Raw genomic sequence first — 16,395 nt, forward strand, 5'->3', positions numbered from 1 at the left:
TGTAGCAAATTCCAGTTCTCCAATTAGAGTATCAGAAGTTTTAAAAAGTTTGGAAAAGTTGATTGAATGTGTGTTGATCTAGGATTAATATGGAAGTTTTTATTCTGCAAGTTGGCTCCATTTATTTTTTTTGAACTTTTTCCTAAAACTTTTTTCTAAAGTGTAGAGTATAGATTTTCTTATTAACTGTGAGAGTAAGTTGGAGAGTAAGCATGGGATCAGGAGTCAAGGCTTGCATTTTACTTTAATTCCATGTCTTTTTCACTTAATAGCTAATGCCATCTCTTCCTATAGCTGTGAGATTTTAACCTATTTAATGTCCACAAGCATCTCTAAAATGGTAGTAGTAGTAATGTTTTATCAAGCTCTTAACGATTATGGGTTTTGCAGAATTGAAAATCAAATGTGGATAAAATTACAAACAATAAAATTCAAGTTAATATTAACATGTGAGTGATATGTTTTCCTGAAACTAAATTGCTGCTCACAATGTAGATGTGGTACTAACTGGTTGGTACATTGCATATTCTTTTGTGTTTGGCATGGCTGTCCAAATGTTGTTTTGCTTTTTGTTTTAATTATGGCAAATTACACGTAACATAAAATTTACCAACCATTTTTAAGTGTATAGTTTGGTGGTGGTAAGTATATTCACCTTCTTCTGCAACCAATCCGCAGAGCTTTTTCATCTTGCAAAACTGAACCTCTGTACCCATTAAATAACTCCCCATTTCCCCCTCCCCCAGCCCCCGGCAACCACCCTTCTACTTTCTGTTTCTATGAATTTGACTACTCTAGATACTTTAGAGAAGTAGAATCATACAGTATTTGTCTTGTTGTGATCAGCTTATTTTACCTAGCATAATGTGTTCAAGGTTCATCCAGGTTGTAGCATTTATTAGAATTTGCTTCCTTTTTAAGGCTGAATAATATACCATTGTATATATACACCACATCAGTACATGACGTTTAAAGACGTCCATGGCAATAACACCAGCATCTTTATAGCAAAACCTTGGCACTGAAATCATGTGGCAGTGCGTAGTTAGGAAATGATTATCTAAATGATCCAAGAAATGCTTGTTTTTTGGTAAGAATAGTATTGAAATGAAATTAATAACCTCACAGAGAACTTGTGATGTTGAGTCTATACTGTTGAATTCCAATATTGGAATCACTAGTGGTGAGGATTAAGTGAGATAAAGTTTGGGAAGTAGCTGACTGGAATAGGTGCTAAATTAATGTTAACTTTCTTTCCTTAGTTCTTTTTACCTGCTTATGGTTATAATGCAGTTAATGACAGTTTTATTTTGTTCTACAAAGAGGTGGATGTTTTTAAATAAAATTGACATATATTGGTGCTACTGGAATGGACACACGTTAAGTGTCTACTGGCTATAGGAAAGAAATATTTTCAAGTTTTATCCTGTGTAAAATTTATTCTTGTTATTTTTTGTTAGTAAACATATATTGAGAGCACTTACCCTATACTCGGAGTATCATGTAGCTCTTTAAAAACATATTGGGGCTGGCCCCGTGGCATAGCGGTTAAGTGTGAGCACTCTGCTGCTGGCGGCCAGGGTTCGGATCCCGGGCGCGTGCCGACGCACCGCTTGTCAAGCCATGCTGTGGCGGCGTCCCATATAAAGTAGAGGAAGATGACCACGGATGTTAGCCCAGGGCCAGTCTTCCTCAGCAAAAAGAGGAGGATTGGCAGATGTTAGCTCAGGGCTGATCTTCCTCTCACACACACAAAATATTTGGTTTAACAGAATGGCTTAGGGAAACTGGCAACTAATCTTGAATTTCTACATCAGATATTTAGGATTATTGCTAGTAAAAATGACTGCCAAATTGCTTTGTCATATAGGAAATTTTCTGAGCATATTGCTGACATATCATGTTTCAAACCACCACTGCCTAGTCTCGGTAGTAAAGCTGCAAATGAAAAGAATAGGTTAGTTACACTTTTCCTTCAAATATCTTAGATCTTCTATGCTAGTATCTTTTTTTTTTTTTTTTTTGCAAGGAAGTTCAGCCCTGAGCTGACATCCGACGCCAGTCCTCCTCTTTTTGCTGAGGAAGACTGGCACTGGGCTAACATCCACGTCCATCTTCCTCTACTTTATATGGGACGCCACCACAGCATGGCTTAACAAACGGTGCACCAGTGCATGCCCGGGATCCGAACCGGCGAACCCTGGACTGCCGAAGTGGAGCGCGTGTACTTAACTGCTGAGCCACCGGGCCAGCCCCCTGTGCTGATATTTTAATGGACAGATTAGGAGTTGATGTAGGCAGTTTGAGATGTGTGATGATACACACATATTAATATACATAAATAGATAATGCATATGAATATCTAAATGATAATGTTGATAATATTGCTTGTTGAGGGAATAATAGAAGTGAAGACCCCTTAAATCTTCACCTTCTACTCACAAATATTGTTAGCATATAATAATGTTAGTTATAGAAGTTTCATTATAGAGGATAAAGAAATTGAGCAGGGAGTCTGGTAAAACACACATCATAAAAGATGGTTTATTTTATTTATTTATTTATTTTTAAATTTTTATTTATTTTTTCCCCCAAAGCCCCAGTAGATAGTTCTATGTCATAGCTGCACATCCTTCTAGTTGCTGTATGTGGGACGCAGCCTCAGCATGGCCGGACAAGCCGTGCATCGGTGCGCACCCAGGATCCAAACCCGGGCCGCCAGCAGCGGAGCGCATGCACTTAACCGCTAAGCTACTGGGCCGGCCCAAGATGGTTTATTTTAATCAGGTCATCAAAGCACTGTTACTGACTTTTTGAAGGGTTGTAGAGTTGGTTTTGTAATACTGATTTTGTTTTCTGTGATGGTATTGGATGTGATGGAACCTACTTGTAATGGAATATGAGGCAGTGATAAATAGAGAATTTGTCTGGAAGCTAAATAGATTCATAATAGTTTAGATCTGAAAGGAACCTTAGAGGTCGTTTGCTCCAGTCATCCCTTTTGACCTCTGACGCTTTAAAGCACAAACGTAGTAGAAAACTTGTTAATGTTACCCAGCGAATTATGGCATCGCCAAACTGAACTCAGGACTTTGGATCTGCAGTTCACTGTGTTTTCCCTTATACTGTGTGTTTTATATTGGCCTTAGTAGAGACAGTATTTGCTTTTAAGTACTTTCTGTTACTTGACTTTAAACTTCTTGAATTTTGTACTTCTTATATGTACAAGACATGGTAGTTTATTAGGTAATCAAGATATGTGAGTTATTGACCTACCTTTTCCAATGTCTTACTAATTTATACATTTATGTATTTTTTTGTCATTTACATTTTTCTTCCTTAGTTCCTTTAGCCGTAAAATTCTATGTGATATGACCTGCTTTTCTTTCCCTCACAAACTTGTGAAATAGTCTTCAAATTTTGTTTGCTGCGGATAATGGTTTTAGTGCATAGAATTGTACAGTAGCTTTATAAGGGATCTTAAGTAGCATCTAGTCTAGCCTCTCATTTTGTAAATGAGGAAATTGAGGCTGAGATGAGTCAGTTCCCCAAGATGTCATGACTTTTCAGTGTTAACCTGCAAGTGAAAACCGGGCCTCTCCAGAGTTGCAGTATGTTAAGTTTGATCAGGTGTAGTTTTTGGAGACAAACCTGGACCTGAATTGCACTATCCCACCAACTGTGTGTGACTTTGGAAAGTTATCTTAATCTCTCCAATCTTTGATTTGTTTTTCTATAAATTAATCTGCCTAAAATTGTTGCTATTTAAGAAACTTTATTAAGTGCATTAATGAGTAATAATTTGCTTGTTTAAAAATTTAGGAGAAGTTTAAGGAAATAATTGGTGCATATCCTTAAAAAAATCTTTCGTTAGAACCAATGCTATTTTCTTTATACTGGTGAAGTCATCTTTGGGAGCTGCTGAGCCTCAGAGACACTCTGTTTTATTTAAAGGATCTTCACCAAAATGTCAGTGGTAATGTGTGGTGATGATTTTTGTTGGTGATTAAGTTGCCTTTTTTATACTCGAATGTATTTTAAAATAATATGTACAATGAGAATGTATAATGGAGGTTGAGGGATGTTAATTTTATGTACAGTTTGAATTGGTCCAGTCAGTTTAACTTGGTTAAGCATTTCTATACCAGTGTGGGAAATGAAATGGTTATTAGATCTCTAAAAGCTCTTTTAGTTCTGACATTCTCTAGAGTATAACATCAACCGTAAAGATTTGGAGGATAGAATTTTCCTGAATGTACTTTTGTTTTGTTTGATTTTTCATTTTCTTTTCTTGTTCTTACTAGTACGTAAAGGACACTCTTGAAGGAAAAGGTACTGAAGGGTGGGCAATAGGAGGAAGGATTTGTAGGTGGGATTATGGATTGAAAAAATTAATAATTTATAGGTAGAGAGCAACCTCAGCCCTGGAATTCCTTCCTTCTTCCTGCTTTGGGATAAGAGATGGTAATAATAATAATAATACTGGTAGTAGCTGACACATAATTCTTACTATGTGCACTGCACTTTTCTTAGTAATTTATAAGTTTTAGCTCTTTGAATCCCACAGCAGCCCTTTGTGGCACTATTATTATCCCCAGTTTACATATGAGGAAATTGATGAGGCCCTAGGAAGTTAAATAACTTGCCTGAGGTAGGGTATTTGAACCCAGTCAGTCTTGCTTTGGAGTCTGTGCTATGTGGCCTAATTTGTGAGTGGTGGAATAAATATTTTGAGAATTGAGGTATTAATACTACTTGCACTCCATTTTTGCTAGAACTCCAGGCAAGGAGTTGGTGATTTGTTGGGGATATCAATTAATTCAACACATATTTACTCAGCGCCTGCTTTGTACCAGACACGGACGTGAATAAAACAGACCAGGTTCCTGCCCTCAAAAAGCACATGTTCTTGGGGGAAATCTGACAGTAAACAAGTAAACAAACAAACAGGGTACTTCAGATTGTTATAAGTACTATAAAGAAAATTAACTGGTGTAGTAGATTGCAGGGATGGGGTCCTTTGTGTGTGTTACACAAAGCTTAGCATCATATAGATTTCATGGTGTTGGATACTGTCTCCCAAACATTTTTCTCTAATTAGCCCACATCTGCTGAATTAAAGAAGAGTGTTAAATACAAAAGTAAATTTATTATGCAAAACTTCAGGGCTATTGTTTATATTCTTGTGAACTTGTAATGTGGAAGTATGTTCTGCTGAAGAAATAGAGCTAGAGAGAAATACTATTTTTAAAATTTCGAAAAACAATCAAAATGAGGGCAGCCAGCAGCCACCACGCATGCCAGGCAGATTGGGCTGATGGAGGGGTTCCTGGCTGCTGTCCACAGTGCGCCGTTGGCAGTTCTGTTTTTGTTTGAAAGTTAGGGCAACGTGTGTCAGCATATGTATTGTCTTTGTCCACCATTTTTTGTAGAGTCTAGGGCAGGAGCCTAAAGTCATATACATTACTTGAAGGGAGTTCTGATGTCATCATAGTTTATAGTGATAACAGTTTTTGTATTGAGCACTTTGTGTGTGCCAGACTTATTTCTTCATTATGGCCTTATTTGTTTATTTGTAAAGAGGAGAAAGCTTAAAGGAGTTAAATACTTGTCCAAAGTCACACAATAAAGAATATCCAAGCCAAGATTAAACCCAGGTCAGCCTGACACCGTAGTGTATCTTAGCTTTTAACTAGATAGGTTTTCATGGTCCACTTCACACTGAAGAATATGTGAGAATTTTCAGAATTGAACTTCAAGGAGCCCTCTTGACTTCATCCAGTAGAAGGACAATAAACTCTCCAGGTTTTCCAGTGCCAAATTTCCACAGTAATTGGATTTTAAAGAGCAACTTAGTAGAAGGGAAAGTGTATGTATGCAAAGGTAATGTGTTCCTGACAGCCTGCTATTTTCTATTTAAATCATTTAATACAATTAGAATTGGTTAGGAAAGTTGTAGATTAACTTGTAAAAGATTCTTTACATTTCCCTTCTATTTACTGGATTTGGTGTTTGTCCATATTATTGCATTGTATCGGTCCTTCACTTTGGTACTTCCGTTGTTATTTTATAAGGTCAGCCAAGTTCTTTAATCTTAGGAAAAGAAAGTAAGTTGTAGATTCCTGACTGGCTATCTGTTTTAATTTCCACTATTTTACATTAAATCATTGTGATCCTCTAATTTAGTTTTTGTGATCCGTAACCCCTGAAAACCTTCCCTTATGAATTTTGAATTAATTTTATTTAAAAGTTGTTTTCATTTCTCTTTCTTGTGCGCTATTCACTTTGGTCGCCGCTAGCCACGTGTGTTAAGCACTTGAAATGTGGCTTGTCTAAGTGGAGATGTGTTGTAAATGTAAAATACACACTGGAGTCTGGAGACGTATGAAACAAAGAATATGAGATATCCCAGTTTTTTATATTGATTACATGTTGAAATGATAATATTTTGGATCCATTGGATTAAATAAATATATTATTAAAATTAATTTCACCTTTTTACTGTTTTTAATGAGGTTACTAGAAAATTTTAAATTATATACGTGGCTTGCATTTGTGGTTCACATTATTTTTCTTTTGGGCAGTGCCAGTATGTGCAATGAGTAACATCAAATGAATTCTACACTATAAGAATTTACCAAGAATTAGTCAAACCTGGCATATCTGTATGTGCTTTGTTAGGTTTTCTTCTTCGAAAGACTAAAACTCACCTAATTAGATAGTTATCATAATAAAAGTGTTTATTTAAATACTTGGGCCTGTATTGCTTGGGCTTAAGGAAAAGCTGTTGCTTGAATAACAAAGTAGATACATAAGTCTCCTGTGACACACCTCCCCCCACCCAGGGTGCAGCTGTTGCTAGGGGAGGTGTGATTTAGAGCTTTCATTAGGATAATAGGTGAAAGAAATAGAAAAGCTATTGAAAATAATTAGTTTAATGTGATACTGGTAATGCTGATCATAACATAACTTTAATGAGTCAGACATTTCTTTTTATGGGAAAGCATAAACCACATTGATTTTTTGTTTAAAATATTTTGATAGTTTTATTAAGAGAAAAATAATTTGAAACCAAATTGGAAAAACGGGTGTTTCTTGGTCTGTGACGTTTCTTTTTGTTATTGGTGAACTTTATTTTTTGTCTTGGTGCAAGTTCCTGTTAGGAAACTGCATAAGATTACTTTAACTTTCTCATGTTTTCTTAAATAAAAAGTAAAATTAAGCTTCATAGAAGTAACGTCTATTAATAAGCCCTACAGTAAGTCTGCTCATAGTAAGTGTGAGCAGTTTATCTATCTGGCTAAATATTGTATTACTCTAAAGGAGCTGTAGGATTAATTGGAGTCTCTGTAAACTGATCAATAAACAAGTTTATAATTGTTAATTTTTTATAACATGAGATACCCATATCAAGGTCATATATCTAAATGTGGTTGAAGTTTGAAAATATTTGCTCTGTTATTAGTATTTGATTCATTACTTGAGGTCTGTTTGCTCTTCTAGGCATCTCTTAGCAGTAGATATTTTTGTGTTGGTTGGCTGTCTCTAGCAGCCAGGGGAGGGGGGTATGCTAAGACAAACAGCTTTATCATTTTGTGATTTACCTCCCAACTTAGTTTACCAACAACAAAGCCACGGAGAAAGTGAACCAGTGATATGTTCTTTAAATTGGCCTGTTTAAGGGACTATTCAGCTAGGGCTCTACTTTTTTATATATAAAACCCTTAATATATTTTAATATTAATTTTACAGATCCTTCTGCTGAAGAATTGAGAAAGCTAATGATGTTGCATGGAGGCCAATATCATGTGTATTATTCCAGATCCAAAACAACACACATTATTGCCACAAATCTTCCTAATGTGAAAATTAAAGAATTAAAGGGGGAAAAGGTAATTCGACCAGAATGGATTGTGGAAAGGTAAGTTTTATTTTTAATTAAATTAATAAGTTTTAAAAATCGAAATACTTCTCTCTATTATAAACACTTATCTAGCTTACATTGCCTGTTAACTTAAGGGTGAAAAGTAATTAATGTCCTAAACAACACTACTGTTTAACCTCACATTATAATTCAGGTAGCCTAGGATTTGACTTCCTATTAAAAGTAGTACACTAGTGTTCTTGCAACCTCCTACCAGGAATTAGGGGAGATGACTCAAGCTGCAGGAAGCAGTGATGGGAGTGGGTTGACTAAACCCGTTATTCGTTCAGCAAATATTTATGCCCCTATTATGGGCTGGGCAGTGTTCTGTGTGCTTGGAAAATATCAATGAACAAAAGAAAGATCCCTCCCGTACCCCTTAGAACTTGCATTCTATTGGGGGAAACAGATACTAAACGGTACACTTAATATGTGAGTAAATTGTGAAAAGTTAATACATGCTAAGGGAAGAAAGAAGATCAGGGTAAGGTGGACCTGGAGTGCTGGGAGTGAGGACCAGGAGGAGGAGCAGTTTACAGTAATATTAATATTTCCTTTTTAGTTTATATTACGGTTCTTCTGTTGTTGGTTTGGAATTGATATATTGTGAATCAATGGTGGCCATTCTGTCAACTTCCTAAGTTTAAATATGTCATCTGGAACCTTGGTGATAAGCCATAACTTAAGTGACTTATATTTTGAAATGGTATATAATATGTATGAGTGAGTGCTAGATTTATGAAAGAGTGAAAATATTAAAATGATGATTTTATGTATGAATAAATTGTAAGGAGTGTATGAGAGAATATTCGGGTAGTATAATGGGGTGCTAATGAAATAGACTTAGAAATGATTTTTTAGTCAATTGCCAAGCTTTTTTTTCAAATCCTAAATTTCACTAATTCTGACACCTTCTATTAATTCATTCATCAGAGTTAGTATTGCCCAGTTCCTTTGTATAGCAGATATAGCATCATAGATTCAGTGAGAGGCACCATATAGTTTTAGGAAAGGCTGTGCTTGGGCTCTGGAGACATACCTGGGGTCACATCCAAACTGGAGAATTCAGTGTCCCTCTAGTCTTGTGTACCTTTGGGAACAGTTATGCAGTAGTTCTGAACCTCGATTCCTCATTTGTAAAAGAAGGCTAGTATCTTCCTATGGTTATATGAGAACTAGAAGTAATTTGCGCAATGACCTAGCACAATGGCACATTGTAGAGCCATAATATTTTAGAAGTTAATGTCGTTATTTAATTTTTATTCTATAAACATTAGTAAGTATTAGAAAATAAATTCCAAAGGGTCAAAAGTGCATTTAAAAAAAAACTGCATTTGGCTTCCAGAAAGTCAAATATATCTTATAGATTAAGGGTTTTTTAAACCTTGGGATAATCGATTAAGTTGAAGACTTGTCCCTAGAACATCTCACTGATTCCTTGCGCTGTGTTAGCATGACCTACCCACTATTCATTCATTATATAGGATCAATGAATTCGGCTTTTAGCTGTATCTCTCCTTAAAAAGGAATTGTGAAGTTTTCAGTATAAGAAGTTAGTATCATTCCAGACTTCAGCTGTGTGTTGTCACTTACAGACAGTTCTATCATTGTGTTAGGGCTAGGATTTTGATTTGTGGACATTAGTTAGGCTTTGGAGGGAATGGATACTAGGAAAGTGGGGGTGGAAAGGGCTCTTGCTCGGTGCGACTTGATTTGTTTAGGGTGCGACTTGATTTGTTTAGAAAAGGGTGATTTTCATTACAGCTGTTTTCTTTACACCTGCCCTTCCTTCTTGCCCTGCATGCAAATAGAGAGATAATACAATAGAAAAAGCAGCTGAGGCAGTTATAAGTTTTAAAACTCACCTTAATGGATTTTATTTTAGTTTGAAGTCAGGTTTAATCATCTGTTTTTAAATAAATAAAGTAACTTTGGACATGATGATTATATGACCTATTTGCTTCATTTTATGTATGAAAACGCAGGCCCAATAAGGTTAATTGATTTTCCCAGAAACAACAGGATTCAGAATCCAGATTTTCTGACTCCTATTTGAATCTGTTCTTTGACATTTCTTTCTTTCTTTCTTTCTTTCTTTTTTGTGAGGGAGATCAGCTCTGAGCTGACATCCATGCCAATCCTCCTCTTTTTTAGCTGAGGAATACTGGCCCTGAGCTAACATCTGTACCCATCTTCCCCCACTTTATTTGGGACGCTGCCACAGCATGGCCTGACAAGCAGTGCATCGGTGCGCGCCCGGGATCCGAACCCGGGCCAACAGCAGCGGAGCGCGTGCACTTAACTGCTATGCCACAGGGTCGGCCTCTCTTTGCCATTTCTTTAAGCTTGCTATAGATGAATTGGCCCATGTGGAAATGGATCAGTCCGGGCATTTATTTTAACATATAAGCATATATATAATAAATATATATATTTTTTAATATATAAATACTTTATGCGTTAAAATAAATGCCCGGTGTCTACTATTTCATAGCATGGAATCCTCTTGGTTAAATCATAGTACTGTTTTCTTTCACACTCTAATCCTGATCATGTTAATCTCTTCTTCTCAGCAGTGTTTTAATGAGATTTTGTTACATTTAAAATTTTAAACATTATATTAGCTATTTAATGGATGATACATGATATTCTCTTCTATAATTAGTTTTCCTGTTTTAGTTTGAGCAGTTTTAAAAGCAACTGTCACTTCTAAGTATGTGGGATGATTACTTTGCTTTGATTAGAATTCCCTGGTGTCTGTGTATGTGCCATTAAACCTGAGTTAATGTAGGCATGATTATAGGGCCATGACTTCTGAGAGGCAGGGGAGTCTTTTAATGAGAAGCCTGTGTACATTAGTTTAAGGTATGAAATTATTTTACTGAAACCTTTAACTTGTAAATCGTACACTTGCATATAGTATATTACAAGTTATTGATTTTCCAGTTTTTGCCATAATCCTTTTCTTTTTTTTATTTTTATTTATTTATTTTTTTTGTGAGGGAGATCAGCCCTGAGCTAACATCCGTGCCAATCCTCCTCTTTTTGCTGAGGAAGACTGGCCCTGGGCTAACATCTGTGCTCATCTTCCTCCACTTTATATGAGATGCTGCCACAGCATGGCCTGACAAGCGGTGCATCAGTGTGCACCTGGGATCCAAACCCAGGCCGCCAGCAGTGGAGCACGTGCACTTAACCGCTATGCCATGAGGCCGGCCCCCAGTTATTTCTTACGTGGTTGTTATTTTTTTTAAAAAGTTATATGGAGCACCCTTTGAGAAAATAAAAATGTCAAACATCTTGGATTTATTTGACAGTAATAAAAGTATTTTTAGTCTGTTATTTATTAATTTTTTTCCTAAATAATTAAAGAATGACTTCCTTAGTATATATTTTAGGTTTAAAGCCGGAGATGTATTTAGAAATATTTCCTGATACTTAAGGAGTCTTTTTTTTTTAAATTTGGATGGTAGCGTAAGTATGTTGGTTGGCTTTTTTTTTTTTTTTTTTTTTTGCGAGGGAAGATTTGCCCGGAGTTAACATCTGTTGCCAATCTTCCTCTTTTTTTTTTTTCATGTGAGCTGCTACCACAGCATGGCACTGACAGACGAGGGGTGTGGTTCCACACCTGGGAACTGAACCTGGGCTGCCAAAGCGGAGTGCACCAAACTTTAGCCACTAGGCCATCGGGGCTGGCCCTGGCTATTTATAAATTTAAATTGAAAGTGATATTTTTAAAGATACAGTTAACCATGTATAACTCAATTCATTAGAAAGCAAAAATCGTTTTAAGACAACTTAAATTAGTTTTAGTTCTGAAGTACAAAAGGAAGAAATAGGTATTTGAGAATGTCACCTGGTTTTTATGTGGTGAACATTTGTATGTGGTGAACATTTGTAAGAGGATATATATGATAGCTTCTGCCCTCTTAGAGTTGAGATCCTCAAGTAGCCTTGTGTCTGTCGCCCTTACACATAAAGATAGTATAAATTATTTGTTTCTCTTAAAGTTGAGATTCTTTATTTTGTCCTATTTTTTTAATTTTACAATTTTTCACATTTAATAAAGCTAACATGAATTGTGGGAATTAAGAATCCTCATCTGGTTTACTTGTTCTGGAAAAACTTAATATTCGAGATGGGATTTGAGGAAGTCTTGATGATTCCATGTGAATTGTTTGAGGGGGGAATTGTGAATTCTGAAGTCATGAGGATTAAAATAGTGACTAGTCCAACTCTGTGCTTGCACTGTTTCTCATCCTACTCTAGTGTTTTTTTTTTCTCATGTAAGATTTTTGGCCACTAATTTTTGAATTTCAGACGTGTGTCTTTTCATGGGTGGAATGGCTTATTATTTAGTTTTTAAGTAAGATTATATTGTATTAGGGTCACTAAAACGGAGAGAAGGAATGAACTAGGAAAACAAGTGGCTTATTGTTGATGAAATACTCTCGTTGTTAAGAACATTGAATTTTTTGTGAAACTTATTTTCCCCAAGTATTGAACTCTTAAATTGGTGTTACTTTTCTGTTTCAGCATCAAAGCTGGACGGCTCCTGTCCTACATTCCATATCAGCTGTATGGCAAGCAGTCCAGTGTGCAGAAAGGTCTCAACTTTAATCCTGTGTGCCAACCTGAGGATCCTGTGCCAGGTCCAAGCAATATCGCCAGACAGCTCAATGACAGGGTGTAAGTTTGTCTAGATTGGGAACACTACAAAGCTGGTTTTTAACAGTGGGTGTGGCCCGTGCTCTGCCAAAGATAGAGATATAAAATCAGGTCATTCCTCATATTAAACATGTTGAAATATGTGTGTGGGTGTCTTGCCTAAAAATTATTTTTATCATGAAAGTTTCATGAATAAAGTGTAAACAAGGAAGCATTTCCAATGATTTTTAATCCCATGTTAAAGTAATGGATCTTAAGTTGTTACAAGTAAAAATGTCCATGGATATTTCTGAAAGTAATTATTTCTACACAAGCAATTTGCCGTAGAATGTTGCTTTCTCAAAACCTGAACTATACAGCCAGCTATGCTTTTGTTGTGTGCTATGCATAGAAAGACAGGTAATGAAAATGTTAACATTTCTAGGTTATTTTTGAAAAATACCAAGTTTATGACAGTTCTAAATATGTAAATATTTTATGTCAATGAAAATGTAGTTGATGACCCTCAATGTTTTAGAGTTAGAGGTAAATCTAGACTTTATTCCATATGGCTGATTTAAAAAAAAAAATATTGATTTAAGCTTTAATTGTGATATTCCTAGGTAACTTGGTTTCACAATTAATTGGTGTGTTGCCTTAACTTGTATGTTCAGGTGGTTCATTATCATTAGCTTTCTCGTTATTTATTAAATTGCTGGCTTTGGGAGTTGGATATATTTTTTCCAAAAGACCAGGCGTCTAATTAACCTGGGAGGATTTGATATCACTACCTTCTGTAGTTTTTGTTGTTGTCATTTGTTCTTTAACTTGTATCCACTTAGAATCGTAGTAGTTAAATGTTTTTCATGTTACCTAAAACTTGTAATTTTTTTAGTACTGCAAAGGTATATGACAAGTAATGTCAGAAAACCTTTTTGAATACACAATTTCATATTTTTTTCTTATCCACACTAATAAAAATAGAAAATAGACATGTGTTTTTTGAAATTCTTCTTTGTGTCAATTTTAGGAAGAATTTTATCTATCAGATTTTACTTCTTAATACATTTACACTATTGCCAAATAAATGTGTATCTCCCAGTGTTATATTTCCAGCACAGCTGCTTTGTAAATATTCATTTGTCTAGGCTGAAAAACTATAGTACAGAAAGAATTTATATTAGTAATGTTTTCTTGCCAATGTATGTATGCGTTTCTGTTGCATACGTTGCTAGTATACATGTAAAGAATCATATTTCTGACACAGAAATCTAGACGTAAGACTTTTTCTGACTTCACTTGTTGCTTTCTGTGACTTTATTTTTTGGTATGATCAATACACTTTATAAATTTCCTTGAAATTCTCTTTTGTGACTTTTTCCTCACTTGCTTTCTCTTTATCTCAAGAGCGAGACTTTTCTGACGTGTAACAGATTAGGTTTTCTTTCCTTCCTCTTTTAATCATTTCCAGTTGGTCTTCTTTTTCCCTTTCACTGGTGTGATCATCTGTGAGAACTGGACCTGCTCAGAGTTGGCTGTCATATTCCATGAGGTGGTCAGCCAGGGCCAACCCAGAAATGGGTGGTAATGTTTTGCATCTGACTCATGTGTGACTTTTCTGTGTATTCAGACTGTCATTACTAATATACTTCGTTGATTCTAGGATGAGAGACTTTCGGTTAAATCTGGTAATACTGTGGTAATCTCACGTGTGCCTTCGTACTATGTATGACACCCTCATCTGGAGGCTGAACTGTAGTTGGATTAATGTTGTGGACATTTCTAAGTAGAATGAATTACTGCTCCATAATTCAGGATTTTTGTTTTCGTTACTCAGGTGGTTCTTGTGAATGCAAATGAATTTGTCTTTATTACAGAGTGTTACCAAGCAGACATCTAGAGGAGCCAAGGTTGTGAATTTAGCATAACATTTGTCATAGGTCTTGCATTTATAAACCTGTCATCAGGAAACTTGGTCCGGTTGCCTTGGACCTCCCTTGCATCTGAATATGCTTTTCTTAGAAATGAAGTGCCATTTCCTTTGTAAATAGGGCAATTGTCGTCATTTTTCTAGGTATAAATTTTACTAAATTACCCATACACATTGACCTGGTTCTTACTTTTTATCTACTTGTGCGACAGTTGGCCCTGTGAATGGATTAACGAATGTAGTCTGTTAGTCTTTTCCTGAGTGACACTAACTGGCCTCAGGATCGTAGCAGTATTGGATTTAATGTGTTGAAGAATGCCTTAGAGAAAACTAAAATTAGAACTGGGAATAAGAATTCAAATAAAGTTTTTTACCCGTTTTTATGGAAGTTATTCATATTAATTCAGCAAATGCTTATTGACTACCTAATAAATGCCAGACATTGTGCTACAAACTGGATATTTAGAGCTTACAGATTCCAATTAATTTTTAGTGGGAGAAGTAATTGAACATAGTTTTTTGGATTTTTTTTCAATCTCAAAAGGTTCCATTCTGTTTCTTCTTTTGGAGTGTCTGAAGTTAAAAAAAAAAAAAAAAAAACCCAAGACTGTTAATATTGTAGAATTTTCTAGTTACCTTGCTACTTTGGTTTAGCAAAGAATTACCTTTTTTTTTTAAATTTTTTATTTTTGGTGAGGAAGATTAGCCCTGAGCTAACATCTGTTGCCAATCCTCCTCTTTTTGTTGAGGAAGATTGGCCCTGGGCTAACATCCATGCCCATCTTCCTCTACTTTATATGCAGGATGTGTGCCACAGCATGGCTTGATAAGCGGTGCATGGGTCCGTGCCTGGCATCCGAACCCACGAACCCTGGGCTGTGGAGTGGAGCTTATGAACTTAACCACTGGGCTGGCCCCAAGAATTAACGTTTTGTTGGAAGAGAAAGAATATAAAATTTGGGGGCTTAATTTTTCTGTTTTTAGGGGGGAATATCGAAGTGTGTATCACTAATACACTATTTAAGAAAAATTATCTTAGCCTGTAAGTCAGACATTATTAACTTAAGTAAAATTTTTTTCTTGTTTTAGAAATCACATAATTAAGAAGATTGAGACAGAAAATGAAGTCAAAGTCAATGGAGTGAACAGCTGGAATGAAGAAGATGCAAATAATGATTTTAGTTTTCTGGAGCTGGAGCACATCTTTCCAGAAAGGAAACAAAACGGAATTCCGCATCACAGAGACAGCTCTGCCATTTTTAATGGACACACTCATAGCTCTAATGGTGCCTTAAAGACACAGGATTGCTTGGTGCCCATGGGCAACAGTGTTGCCAGCAGGCTTTCTCCAGACCCTGCCCAGGAGGAGAAGGCTGAGAAGAGCAGCATTGACTTCAGAGACTGCGTTGTGCAGCAGTTGCAACAAAGCACTAAAAACACAGATGCTTTGCGGAATCCACACAGAACTAACTCCTCCTCATTATCGTCTTTGCACGGTAACACTAAAATAAATGGTGCTCACCACTCCACTGTTCAGGGGCCTTCAAGCACAAAAAGCACTTCTTCAGTTCCTGCTGTTAGCAAAGCAGCACCTTCAGTGCCATCCAAACCCTCAGACTGCAATTTTATTTCAGACTTCTATTCTCATTCAAGACTGCATCACATATCAATGTGGAAGTGTGAATTGACTGAGTTTGTCAGTACCCTACAAAGACAAAGTAGTGGTGTCTTTCCAGGAAGGGAAAAGTTAAAAAAGATAAAAACAGGCAGGTCTGCACTTGTAACTGACACAGGTAGATACTAAAATTGTTTTCTTAAGAAACAGTCATGCTTGACCATTTTGTTCTTAAGCTGTTATTGGTATTGTGATCAATACTAAGCTCTCATAATACAG

General features: G+C 36.1%; 1 protein-coding gene across 3 annotated transcripts in view; it reads left to right on the forward strand.

The window, feature by feature from the left end:
• The window catches only part of REV1 (REV1 DNA directed polymerase), a 96,200-nt gene that overhangs the window by 41,911 nt on the left and 37,894 nt on the right, over nucleotides 1-16,395 (forward strand). For all 3 annotated transcript variants that reach the window (XM_058534468.1, XM_058534466.1, XM_058534467.1), the window contains 3 exons: nucleotides 7,753-7,921; nucleotides 12,461-12,613; nucleotides 15,591-16,294. In XM_058534468.1, the coding sequence (XP_058390451.1) occupies nucleotides 7,753-7,921; nucleotides 12,461-12,613; nucleotides 15,591-16,294 (1,026 nt within the window). The remainder of the gene's footprint in view (nucleotides 1-7,752; nucleotides 7,922-12,460; nucleotides 12,614-15,590; nucleotides 16,295-16,395) is intronic.

This window comes from Diceros bicornis, chromosome 40, assembly GCF_020826845.1.
Source record: "Diceros bicornis minor isolate mBicDic1 chromosome 40, mDicBic1.mat.cur, whole genome shotgun sequence".
Lineage (NCBI taxonomy): Eukaryota > Metazoa > Chordata > Mammalia > Perissodactyla > Rhinocerotidae > Diceros > Diceros bicornis.